This window comes from Trachypithecus francoisi, unplaced genomic scaffold (genome assembly GCF_009764315.1).
Source record: "Trachypithecus francoisi isolate TF-2019V2 unplaced genomic scaffold, Tfra_2.0 Lachesis_group17, whole genome shotgun sequence".
Classification (NCBI taxonomy): Eukaryota; Metazoa; Chordata; class Mammalia; order Primates; family Cercopithecidae; genus Trachypithecus; species Trachypithecus francoisi.
Genome location: NW_022681462.1, coordinates 60,248,940 through 60,262,582, shown reverse-complemented (window position 1 = coordinate 60,262,582; position 13,643 = coordinate 60,248,940). Strand labels below are relative to the sequence as shown.

Sequence of the window (13,643 nt, the reverse complement as noted above, 5' to 3'; positions counted from 1 at the left end):
GAGGCCAAGGCGGCTGGATTGCCTTGGCCTGCCTCAGCCTCCCAAAGTGCTGGGATTACAGGTGTGAGCTCAGGAGTTCGAGACCAGACTGGGCAATATGGCGAAACCCTGTCTCTAGTAAAATATAAAAAATTAGCTGGGTGTGGTAGCGTGTGCCTGTGGTCCCAGTAACTCGGGAGGCCGAGGCAGGAGAATTGCTTGAACCTGGGAGGCAGAGGTTGCCGTGAGCTGAGATTGCACCACTGCACTCCAGCCTGGGCGACAGAGTGAGACTCTGTCTCAAAAAAAAAAAAAAGGCGCAAGAATTTGATTAATTCTGTTGGAATTTTAGGGGTTAACCGAGCCCCAAAATGACTCAGCTGTATGCAATTTAATACAATATTAATTCGCATGTTGACTGGCAGAATTGCATACAGCTGAGTCATTTTATTGAGTAGGATTGATAGGTATACTATGTTATGCCAACGATAACTGTGATACTTCTAAAATTGTGATTTAAAATTGACATTGTCACGGAAACAGCAGAGTAGTTGTGTTTTTCTTTAAGCTTCTTTTAACCAGAAGCATAAACTGAAACTGTAATTGTTACTGAAGTTGTATGTTGAATAGACTTGTGAAACTAGCAATTTATTAGGCCTTTAATGATATCTGGACCAAAGGTTGAGGGAGCTGTGCTATGTTTATGTTGCTTTGTGCCTTGTTTTTTTAGAAGCTTGTCCTTTCTTTGCCATTTTACTTCTTTCTTTTTTTTTTGAGACAGAGTGTTTCTCTGTCCCCCAGACTGGAGTGGAGTGGTGTAATCTCTGCTCACTGCAGCCTCTGCCTCCGGGGTTCAAATGATTCTCCAGCCTCAGCCTCCTAAGTAACTGGGATTACAGGCATCCGCCACCACGCCCAGCTAATTTTTGTATTTTTAGTAGAGATGGGGTTTTGCCATGTTGGCCAGGCTGGTCTTGAAGTCCTGATCTCAGGTGATCCGTCTGCTTCGGCCTCCCAAAGTGCTGAGATTACAGGTGTGAGCCACTGCACCCAGTCCTTAATGCTGCTTTTAGGTGAAAATTTGAAATAACTTAAATTTCATTTTTATTAAAGTTAATTTTTGGGAAATTAATGAAAGGTTGACATTTTAATCTTTTGAATATTGCAGTTGTTATTTGGGTTTAAATTGGGGGGCTTAGGAAGGGAAAGAAACCCTATGGTTGTTTCTGAATTTTCTGAAAATTATGTTGATATACTATATATGAAATATATATAGTTGATATACTATATATGAAATCCAGTTTGGAGAGAATATGTCCATTGATAAGGAAAAATTAATAAAGATTTGATCTAGATAAGGCATTCCATTTGGAAGTGGTTTGAGTATCTTTTTTTTTTTTTTTTTGAGACAGAGTCTTGCTCTGTGATCCAGGCTGGATGTAGTGGCACAATCTTAGCTCACTGCATCCTCCACCTCCCAGGTTCAAGCAGTTCTCCTTCCTCAGCTTCCCAAGTAGCTGGGATTACAGGTGTGGGCCATCATCCCTGGCTAATTTTTTTTTTTTTTTTTTTTTGATGTAATCTTGCTCCTGTCGTGCAGGCTGGAGTGCACTGGTGCGATCTCAGTTCGCTGCAACCTCCACCTCCCGGTTTCAAGCGATTAAGCGATTCTCCTTCCTCAGCCTCCAGAGTAGCTGGGATTACAGGCCTGTGCCACCACGTCTGGCTAATTTCTCTAATTTTAGTAGAGAAGGGATTTCGCTGTGTTGGCCAGGCTGGTCTCAAACTCCTGACCTCAGGTGATCCACCCGCTTGGCCTCCCAAAATGCTAGGATTACAGGTGTAAGCCACTGTGCCTGCCTAAGTTTTGTATTTTTAGTAGAGATGGTGTTTCACCGTGTTGGTCAGGCTGGTCTCAAACTCCTGATCTCGTGATCTGCCTGCCTTGGCCTCCTAAAGTGCTGGGATTTCAGGCATAAGCCACTGTGTCTGGCCTGTTTGAGTATCTTTTAAAACCAGTAAGGATGAACTAGAGGTATAAGCTCTCTTCATGGACTTTGGAGAAATAAGACAAAAGGGAAAGAGATGTTTTGCCGGGTGTGGTGGCTCACACCTATAATCCCAGCACTTTGGGAGGCTAAGGACGGCGGATCTCCTGAGGTCAGGAGTCAAGACCAGAGCCATTGCACTCTAGCCTGGGCAACAAGAGCACAAATTCGTCTCATAAAAGAAGAGAGAAAGAAAAACAGAAAGAGATGTTTTGGTTTTTTAAATCTGGAGTGTTCTGTTCTTACTCTACAGCACTTAGTAGTGCATCTCTCCACCTTGTTTGTTCTTTACAACAAAACCCCATTGGTTCTCTCTTACCAAGTTTGCTTTATTCTTGGTTTATCCTTTGTAGGATGTGAAAGGGATATGAAGAGCAAATAGGAAGTGTAACTGTTGCTGCTTGAGAGAAAGCTGTTTTACAATTTGTTGGCAAACAGTTTGTAAAAGTACAACAAAAGTGTGCATTTGTGGCTTCTCATTTGTGTTTTATCATTGCTATATCTCATAATTTGTGTTTTTTAAAAATAATTTAACTTTATTTGAAAAGCACTACAGGTTCAGGTCATCTTTTTAAAAAATCAAGAGGGTAAACACCCCTACTTCTACTTTACCTCCAGTCCTAGTCTATGGTGGTAATCAGTGTTAACAGTTTAGTTTGTGTTCTTACCCTTCCAGGGTTTTCTTTTTTTCTTTATTTATACAGATATATACATTTTAAAAAACATAGATAACACTTAAAAACAATATGAGGTCATATTATGAATATAATTTGTATTCCTTCCCAACAGTATTTATAGTTTTTTTCATTTCACTATATATAAATTTTTTATTTCTAATAATTTCTCTCGAATAGATGAGACATCATATAGTATAAAATTCAGTAGAAAATCAGTTTTTCAGAGGTACAAAATTGGCTGACTTTGCACAGACTCCTTTCAGTTCACAGGTAGGGATGCACAGCCACCTCTTCCACTGAGGAGAGGAACGGATATGTGTGCTTGTGGGCTCTTCAACTCTGTTGATTACTTGCGATTTATTTTCTGGTCAGTTTGATTAAGTGATGACATTAAGTGATAAAATACTGGGAACAGAGAAGAAGTGTAAGATTATTTTATCAGAAATATATTCTCTGTGATTTTTTTTACCATTGACCTCAGTGTCACCCACAAGGATATGGGAGTTTTATGGAAAGAAGAGAAAAGGAAAGGTGAGGGTGTAGGTCAGCCAGCATTAGACTTTGTCAATCTTTTCTTGCCCCTTTATACCTCCTTCCCTGCTTTGTTTTTATTTTTTTTTGAGATGGAATCACGCTCTGTCGCCTGGGCTGGAGTGCAGTGGTGTGATCTTGGCTCACTGCAACCTGCGCCTCCCAGGTCAAGCGATTCTCATGCCTCAGCCTCCAGAGTAGTTGGGACTACAGGCGTGTGCCACTATGCCCAGCTAATTTTTGTATTTTTAGTAGAGATAGAGTTTCACCATGTTGGTTGGCCAGGATGGTCTCGATCTCTTGACCTCGTGATCCACCCTCCTCAACCTCTGAAAGGGCTGGGCCTACTACAGGCATGAGCCACCGCACCTGGCCTACTTGCTTTGTTAAGATAACTAAGGGATTTCTGTGATTGTTAGGATTCAGACTTCTGTGTGCATAAGAATCAAGCTGTGTGCATAATAATTGCATGGGATTTCACAGCTGGGCCCCACTCCCAGGGATTTTGTATTATCTACCTCCAAGTGATTTTGATGCTGGTGATCCTTGGACCAGACTTGATGAAGCCCAATTCGATCCAGATGCTTAGCTAGGAAAGCCCCCAAAGTTCGCTTTATTGGATTGTGTAATTTGACTACATCCATTGTTTCTTTTTTCAAATGTAGAGTATATGCCACAAAAATCTTTTCTGGAGCAGTAGGCATCCTAATTAATCTTGATGTTTTGTTTATAGCCCCATTGACGGGGCTGTAAACTTGGCAGCAAATTGTGTTCCCACTAATTTGGCATTTTCCATAAAAAACATGTATCTGTTGTTAGCTGCCTAGACATTAGCTGGACATGGTTTAGGTTACTTTTCTCTTAAAAAGTATATTTTAATTCAAGTTTCTTTAAGCCAGCAGTCTGAACCTGGGGCAGTTTTTCCCTCCAGGGGACATTCAGCGGTGTCGAGAGACATTTTTGGTTGTCATGCTGAGGAAGAGAGTGTATAGTGGGTAAAATCTAGGGTTTCTGTTGAACAAGCATGGAACAGCCCCTTACAACAAATATTTATGTAGCCTAAAATGGCAGTGTTGCCAAGATTGAGAAATTATGCTTTAAATGTGTTTTTATATGTGGCCATTTTGTGTGTACTCTGGAGATAACATGTTTTTCCTCATATAACATGCTTGATAAACATTTTGGTAACACAGGAATTGTAAATGCTAGTGATGTCAGTAAATAGTTAAGAAATTTAGGGCCAGGCGCGGTGGCTCACGCCTGTAATCCCAGCACTTTGGGAGGCTGAGGCAGGAGGATCACGAGGTCAGGAGATCGAGACCATCCTGGCTAACACAGTGAAACCCCGTCTCTACTAAAAATCTGAAAAAATTAGCCGGGTGTGGTGGTGGGCACCAGTAGTCCCAGCTTCTCAATTTAGAAAGCAGATTTGTTTCCTTTCTATACCTGTGTAATTTGAGGTTTAGTTTACTGTCACATTGTTTACAAACATAAGGAAGATCGTTGCTCATCTGATAGCATTCTGAACCTTGAGTCATCTGTAATACCTATGGCCTCCAGAAAAGTTTCTCTAAAACTGTACTTGGAGATGTGCAAAATATGTAGGAACATTTTCCCACCTTCGATTGTTAGTTTACCTTTCAGCTTCAGCAATTTACCTTTCAGCTATTACTTTAGTAACATCTCCAACATTGTTTTTCAAACTGCAAAGTATGACCCAGTAGTGGGTTGTTAAATTAGGTGACAAAGAGCAATTTGAAGAATTAAATAGGATAGAAAATGGCAGAGTGGGCCGGGCGCGGTGGCTCAAGCCTGTAATCCCAGCACTTTGGGAGGCCGAGACGGGCGGATCATGAGGTCAGGAGATCGAGACCATCCTGGCTAACACCGTGAAACCCCGTCTCTACTAAAAAATACAAAAAACTAGCCGGGCGAGGTGGCGGGCGCCTGTGGTCCCAGCTACTCGGGAGGCTGAGGCAGGAGAATGGCGTGAACCCGGGAGGCGGAGCTTGCAGTGAGCTGAGATCCGGCCACAGCACTCCAGCCTGGGCGACAGAGCGAGACTCCGTCTCAAAAAAAAAAAAAAAAAAAAAAAAGAAAATGGCAGAGTGGGCTTATGCCTGTAATCCCAGCAGTTTGGGAGGCCGAGGCGGGTGGATCACGAGGTCAGGAGGTCGAGACCATGCTGGCTAACATGGTGAAATCCCGTCTCTACTAAAAATACAAAAAATTAGCCGGGTGTGGTGGCATGTGCCTGTAGTCCCAGCTACTCAGGAGGCTGAGGCAGGAGAATCACTTGAACCCGGGAACTGGAGGTTGCAGTTAGCCGAGATTGCGCTACTGCACTCCAGCCTGGGCAACAGAGCAAGACTCTGTTTCCAAAAAAAAAAAAAAAAGAAAATAGCAGAGTGTATCACATAATTGGAATAGTAAGTATTGATTTGTGAAACCTATTTTAATCATAGATCTGTGTATGCATGTGCTAGATTGTGATGTAAAGATATTTCTTGCTGTGGTTACACTGAAAAAAATGAAAAGTCACTGATTTCCAATAACTTACAGAAGTAATATGAACTGCATATTCTATCGTTCTTGAAACAAGCTGAGATGTTATTGACTTTGGGAAGCAGTAAAATTATTTTAGTTTTTTAATTAACAGTTTTTGGCTTTGTACTGTCAAGAGGTAATTTTAGAAAGCATTCTAAAAATGTGTAAGAGATACAGTAAGTATTGGATTTGGCAACATTCTTGAACTGTAATTCTGTTTCATTAAACATCACTATTTACATGTGCAACAGTGTGTCCATAACAATATCCCAGTAATGAAATTCTTTCTTCTATTTAAGGCATGTCTGTTTGATGAAAGTCAAACAAAATTGGGTATATGTCAGTGTCTTATGATACTGCTTAACTAAACATTAATTTGACTCTTAGCTAATCAGGAAATGTTTGCCTCACAGTCTTACAGAGCTTTCCACCTTCTAAAAAAGCTAACGGTTTCAGAATAGATTCAAGCTTCTTTCTTTTTTTTTGACTCGGAGTCTCGCTCTGTCACCCAGGCTGGAGTACAGTGGCGCTGTCTCGGCTCACTGCAACCTCTGCCTCCTGGGTTCAAGCAATTCTCCTGCCTCACCCTCCTGAGTAGCCTGGATTACAGGCATGCGCCACCATGCCCAGCTAATTTTTTTGTATTTTTAGTAGAGATGGGGTTTCACCATGCTGGCCAAGCTTGTCTCAAACTCCTGACCTTGAGATCTGCCCACCTCGGCCTCCCAAAGTGCTGGGATTACAGGTGTGAGCCACTGCACCCAGCCTAGATTCAAGCTGCTTCTTTTTTTTTCTTTTTTTTTTTTTTTTTTGAGACAGAGTGTTGCTCTTGTTGCTCAGGCTGGAGTGCAATGGCGTGATCTCAGTGCACCGCAACCTCTGCCTCCTGGGTTCAAGTGGTTCTCCTGCCTCAGCCTCCCGAGTAGCTGGTATTAAAGGCATGAGCCACCATGCCCGGCTAATTTTGTATTTTTTGTACAGACGGGGTTTCTCCATGTTGGTCAGGCTAGTCTCAAACTCCCGAACTCAGGTGATCTGCCTGCCTTGGCCTCTCAAAGTGCTGGGATTACTGACAGGTGTGAACCACCGCGCCAGGTGGATTCAAGCTTCTTAAATGGAATTTTGAGCTCACTTAGTTGAGACTTATGTGCTTAGTTGACAAATTTTAATTTTATACTAAAATATTTTAGATTAATTCAAGTTATTTTATTTCAGATTGAATTTAGTGGAAGCTTTTGTAGAAGATGCAGAATTGAGGCAGACTTTACAAGAAGATTTACTTCGTCGATTCCCAGATCTTAACCGACTTGCCAAGAAGTTTCAAAGACAAGCAGCAAACTTACAAGATTGTTACCGACTCTATCAGGGTATAAATCAACTACCCAGTGTTATACAGGCTCTGGAAAAACATGAAGGTAACAAATGATTTTTTTTTTTGTTTTCCTTCAGCTCATACAATATATACTTGGCAATGTGCTATCCTCATGAAGTTGGTGGTGGTGACTCACTCAGATTTCTCTTTTTTTTGTTTTTGTTTTTTTTTTTTGAGATGGAGTCTTGCTCTGTTGCCAAGGCTAGAGTGCAGTAGTGCAATCTTGGCTCACTGTAGCCTCTGCCTCCTGGGTTCAAGTGATTCTCCTGCCTCAGCTTCCTGAGTGGCTGGCATTATATGCATGTGCCACCATGCCTGGCTAATTTTTGTACTTTTAGTTTTACCATTTTGGCCAGGCTGGTCTCGAACTCCCAATCTCAGGTGATCTGCCTGCCTCGGCCTTCCAAAGTGCTGGGAGTACAGACGTGAGCCACAGAACCTGGACACGTTCAGACTTCTTTCTTTCCTTTCTTTCCTTCTTTTCTTTTCTTTTCCTCCTCTCCTCTCCTCTCCTCCTTTCCTTTCTTTCCTTTTTTCTTTCTCTCTCTCTCTCTCTCTCTTTGTTTCTTTCTTTCTCTCTTTCTCTGTTTCTTGACGGAGTCTCGCTCTGTTGCCCAGGCTGGAGTGCAATCTCGGCTCACTGCAAGCTCCACCTCCTGGGTTCACACCATTCTCCTCCCTCAGCCTCCTGAGTAGCTGGGACTTCAGGCGCCCGCCACCACGCCCGGCTAATTTTTGTTTTTTTTTTTTTTTTGAGGCGGAGTCTCGCTCTGTCGCCTGGACTGGAGTGCAGTGGCCGGATCTCAGCTCAATGCAAGCTCCGTCTCCCAGGTTTACGCCATTCTCCTGCCTCAGCCTCCCTAGTAGCTGGGACTACAGGCGCCCGCCACCTCGCCCGGCTAGTTTTTTTTTTGTATTTTTAGTAGAGACGGGGTTTCACCGTGTTAGCCAGGATGGTCTCGATCTCCTGACCTCGTGATCCGCCCGTCTCGGCCTCCCAAAGTGCTGGGATTACAGGCTTGAGCCACCGCGCCTGGCCTAATTTTTGTATTTTTAGTAGAGACAGGGTTTCACCTCATTAGCCAGGATGGTCTCGATCTCCTGACCTTGTGATCCACTCGCCTTGGCCTCCCAAAGTGCTGAGATTATAGGCGTGAGCCACTGCGCCTGGCCCAGACTTCTAATAACAGGTTTGTATTGACTTTTAGCTTCATGGCAGAAGCCAAGAGACATGTAACATGTTAGAAATTTTTGCTTTTTGGGCCGGGCACGGTGGCTCAAGCCTGTAATCCCAGCACTTTGGGAGGCTGAGACGGGTGGATCACGAGGTCAGGAGATCGAGACCATCCTGGCTAACACGGTGAAACCCCGTCTCTACTAAAAAATACAAAAAAACTAGCCGAGCGAGGTGGCGGGCACCTGTGGTCCCAGCTACTCGGGAGGCTGAGGCAGGAGAATGGCGGGAACCTGGGAGGCGGAGCTTGCAGTGAGCTGAGATCCGGCCACAGCACTCCAGCCTGGGCGACAGAGCGAGACTCCGTCTCAAAAAAAAAAAAAAAAAAGAAAATTTTTGCTTTTTGGAAATGAATGTTAGAGTTAAGGCCTATTGCACTGACAGAGGCAGTGAAAAAGGGTTTGACTGCCAAAGAAGACTCACAGGACCTAGAATGGCAATGATTGTGCATCTACCGTTTATTACAGGAAAAGGATACAATCCAGTAGCAGGATTATAGTTAGGATATGCATCACAGTCAAAGGCTGTCATAGCAAGTCATCCAGGGAGTTCGGGTGCAAATTCCAGTTGTCCTTTGTTGTGTAAAGTCTGTGATGGGGTGCATTTTCTCTCTCAGAGCAGGATGTGTGCACAGGACACCTTGGAACGTAGGAGCCCAAAATAGAGTCTTCACTGGGCTTTTTAATATTTTTCTTGTCAAGCGGACATGTTCCTGTTCTGTAGCCTCTTCAGTGGAGGTCAGAAGAAGAGCTTCATTGAGACCAAGTGCAACAACTCATCAATCACATTAAACAATGCTGATAATAAACCACCTGAATATCCCCCGACCCACAAATACAAAACACCACTATTCAATCAGTATTTTTCATGCCTTGATTAGGGGTCGTTGCCATGCAGGAACTTTAACAAAACAGTACAGGCTAATATTAGAATTGCTGGAATTAACTCAGCACATCTATGGGAGAGTTAAGATAGAGGGTCTTGGTGGTCTCTAACAGTTGAATTCAAAGTGAAGTTACCAGAGTAAAGTGAGCAAAGACACATATTAATACAATGTTGGTGGATAAAATCACCTTGCTCTAATAAGCATAGTTTTAAATTTTAACCATGTTTCTCCAGTAATTTTAGTAATTATTTTGCTATGTCTAATATGTAAAGCATTTTTTACTTTTTAAAAAAAATTTTAAGCAATTTAGGGTCCAAAGTAATTAAAACAATTTTTTTAACATAAAGCATTTAAAATTTTACTTAATCATGATCGCTTAGAACTATTAAAACATACCTTTTGATATTATGGGGAAGCTTTGTTGTTCCTTTGTAGACAGACTTAAAGAAATACAACTTTGGCCAGGTGGGGTGGCTCACGTCTGTAATCCCAGCACTTTGGGAGGCCGAGGTGGGCGGATCACGAGGTCAGGAGATTGAGACAATCCTGGCTAACATGGTGAAATCCTGTTACAAAAACATCAGCTGAAATTACAAAAAATTAGCTGGGTGTGATGGTAGGCGCCTGTAGTCCCACCTACTCAGGAGGCTGAGGCAGGAGAATCGCTTGAACCCAGGAGGTGGAGGTTGCAGTGAGCTGAGATCACATCACTGCACTCCAGCTTGGGCAACAAAAAAGAAAAAAAGAAAATGAGTCTCTACTGGCTGGGCACGGTGGCTCACGCCTGTAATCCCAGCACTTTGGGAGGTGGAGATGGGCAGATCACCTGAGGTCGGGCATTGGAGACCAGCCTGACGGATATAGAGAAACCCCATTTCTTTATTATTATTATTATTAGTATTATTTATTTTTGAGATGGAGTCTCACTCTGTCGCCCAGGCTGGAGTGCAGTGGCTGGATCTCAGCTCACTGCAAGCTCCGCCTTCCGGGTTTACGCCGCTCTCCTGCCTCAGCCTCCCGAGTAGCTGGGACTACAGGTGCTCGCCACCTCGCCCAGCTAGTTTTTTGTATTTTTCAGTAGAAACGGGGTTTCACTCTGTTAGCCAGGATGGTCTCGATCTCCTGATTTCGTGATCCACCCGTCTCGGCCTCCCAAAGTGCTGGGATTACAGGCTTGAGCCACCATGCCCAGCTGAGACACCCCATTTCTACTAAAAATACAAAATTAGCCAGGTGTGGTGGCACATTCCTGTAATCGCAGCTATTTGGGAGGCTGAGGCAGGAGAATCGCCCGAACCCAGGAGGTGGAGGTTGTGGTGAGCAGAGATCGTGCCATTGCACTCCAGCCTGGGCAACAAGAGCGAAACTCTCTATCTCAAAAAAAAGAACAAAAGAAAAAGAAAATGAGTCTTTATACTTTGCTGTTTTCATACTCTTTTAGTGTGGTGTAGGCAGCCGTGGATCCCCCTTGTGCCTCTATTTCTCCATTCTGTTAATGTGTGTCTTCCACTGCTGTGCTTTTCTGATTCCATACCTCTTGTTTTATTCCAGTAGGACCAGCTAGAAAGAGAAGGTGATAGACCAGTATTAGGGATGGAATCAGGGTACAATTATGGAGATAGACTCTCTAAACAATTCACTCTCATTGTTTAAATCAGCTGTTTGATCTTTTTTTTTTTCTCATGTATCTTTAGCATCACATAGTAAATAATATCCTTTTATTTTCAAGAGGGAGTATTGGCCTTAAGTTAGGAACCCTCTTAATTTTTTTCCCCCATCATCCCACCCGCACTTCTTACTCCTTACTTTCTACTTGCTTTTATTCTTTACTGGCTCTTTACCACTGCATATTTTTAGATGCACACATCTATTTTTTTAAAAAAGCACCCTTGTTCCTGGGTCCTCTTCCAATACCATCTATTAATATCTCTCTCTCCCTCTTTCCATTCCCAGCTGGGTTTCTGAAAGCCTGCACTTCCCATCTTCCTTTCATTCATCTGGTTTCCAGCCCTGACCACAGTACTGAAAGGGCATTTGCTAGGTGACCTTTATTTTTTGCTAAGTCCAGTGAATGCGGGATAGTCCCCCCCAACTTTTTTCTTTCCTTTTTTAGTTTTTTAAGATGGAGTTTTGCTCTTGTTGCCCAGGCTGGAGTGCAATGGCGCAATCTCGGCTCACCGCAACCTGTGCCTCCCGGGTTCAAGCGATTCTCCTGCCTCAGCCTCCCAAGTAGCTGGATTACAGACACCTGCCACCACGCCTGGCTAATTTTGTATTTTTAATAGAGATGGGTTTTCTTCACGTTGGTCAGGGTGGTCCCGAACTCCCAACCTGAGGTGATCCGCCTTACCTCTGCCTCCCAGAGTGCTGGGATTACAGGTGTGAGCCACCGTGCCCAGCATCGGTATAGTCTTTAACGAAGCTTCACTGATTTTGACAGTTTTGATCTTGAAACTCTCTTTTTTTTCGAGGTGAAGTCTTACTCTGTCACCCAGGCTGGAGTGCAGTGGCACAATCTCGGCTCACTGCAACCTCTGCTTCCCGGGTTCAAGTGATTCTCCTGTCTCAGCCTCCCGAGTAGCTAGGATTACAGTTGCCCACCACCATGCATGGCTAATTTTTTATATTTTTTTAGTAGAGATGGGGTTTCACTATGTTGGTCAGGCTGGTCTTGAACGCCTGACCTCGTGATCTACCCACCTCAACCTCCCAAAGTGCTAGGATTACGGGCGTGAGCCACCATGCCCATCCTTGAAACTCTCCTTTCTAAGGTTATGTTAAACCTTTTTGTATTCCTGATTTTCTTTTTGTTCCATGGGTTCTCTTTATCCTTGTTTTTAGCATTCTTAAGTGTTCCTTTACCCTATCAAATTCTATTTTTGGCCCTCATTTCACTTAATAACAGGAAAAGCTGGTTTTTTTTTTTTTTTTTTGTGGAGACAGAGTCTTACTTTGTTGCCCAAGCTGTAGTGCAGTGGACAATCTCAGCTCACTCCAACTCCAGTCGCTTCTGGGTTCAAGTGATTCTTGTGCCTCAGCCTCCCGTGTAGCTGGGGTTACGGGCGTGTGCCACCACGCCTGGCTAATTTTTGTATTTTTAGTAGAGATGGGGGTTTCACTATGTTGGCCAGGCTGGTGTTGAACTCCTGACTTCAAGTAATCTGCCTGCCTGGGCCTCCCAAAGTGCTGGGATTACCGATTTGAGCCATTGTGCCCGGCTAAACTGGGATTCTTTGAATGAGTTCTTAGAGGCTTCCTGAAACTTTGTGGAACATTTTGTGTATGTGTATATTTTCTGGAGAAAGGATTTGTAACTTTCTATTTTTTGAGACGGAGTCTCACTCTGTGGCTCAGGGTGGAGTGCAGTGGTGTGATCTCCGCTCTCTGCAACTTCTGTCTCCTGGTTCAAGGGATTCTCCTGCCTCAGGCTCCTGAGTACCTGGGATTATAGGCATGTGCCACCATGCCCAGCTAATTTTTGTATTTTTGGTAGAGACGGGGTTTCATTATGTTGGCCAGGCTGGGGATTTGTAACTTTCTTTTTTTTTTGAGATGGAGTCTCCCTCTGTGGCCCAGGCTGGAGTGCAGTGGCGGGATCTCAGCTCACTACAAGCTCTGCCTCCCGGGTTCACACCATTCTCCTGCCTCAGCCTCCTGAGTAGCTAGGACTACAGGTGCCTGCCACCTTGCCCGGCTAGTTTTTTGTATTTTTTAGTAGAGATGGGGTTTCACCATGTTAGCCAGGATGGTTTCGATCTCCTGACCTCGTGATCAGCCTGTCTTGGCCTCCCAAAGTGCTGGGATTACAGGCTTGAGCCACCGCGCCCGGCCGGATTTGTAACTTTCATCAGATATTCCATGTCTTTCCTGGTAGAGAGGGAAGAAACAAAAAATGTATATAAATACCCTCCTCTCCCCCTAGAAGGTAAGAAGTACTGCTCTGCACATTCCTTGGGTGATCTTTCTCACTCCCTGGGATAATTAAGGAAATTAGGAATTGTGGTTGAGGGTAACTTGGCTTCCTTCCTTAACCTCCCTGTATAGGCACAGTCTAATATATTGGTGACAGTTTGCAACAAGTCAACAATTTCCTACTTCTCTGGTGTTAGATTTAAGTTATATAGACCTGTGAGTGATCATAACATTATCTAAATCAGATGCTTCACATTATAGGTCTTGCAGCTGATGTCCAGTTCAGGTATTTGAAGTGGTTTAGCCCGGAAAATGTTACAGGGGAAAATCTGTTTTCCATGTGTTGTGCTCAGAGCTGTGTTCTTTTCTTTTACACAAAATGTTTGAAATTTGTTGAATTTTAGGTGTACTCTGGTCATTGGGAACTCCCTAAAGTATCTCTGTGAGGTTTTTTTTT

The 13,643-nt window shown here is 43.5% G+C and overlaps 1 protein-coding gene across 1 annotated transcript in view; it reads left to right on the top strand.

Moving 5' to 3' along the window:
• Positions 1-13,643, top strand: part of MSH2 (mutS homolog 2) — a 75,311-nt gene that overhangs the window by 20,512 nt on the left and 41,156 nt on the right. The window contains exon 7 of the mRNA XM_033175788.1: positions 6,998-7,197. Within this exon, the coding sequence (XP_033031679.1) occupies positions 6,998-7,197 (200 nt within the window). The remainder of the gene's footprint in view (positions 1-6,997; positions 7,198-13,643) is intronic.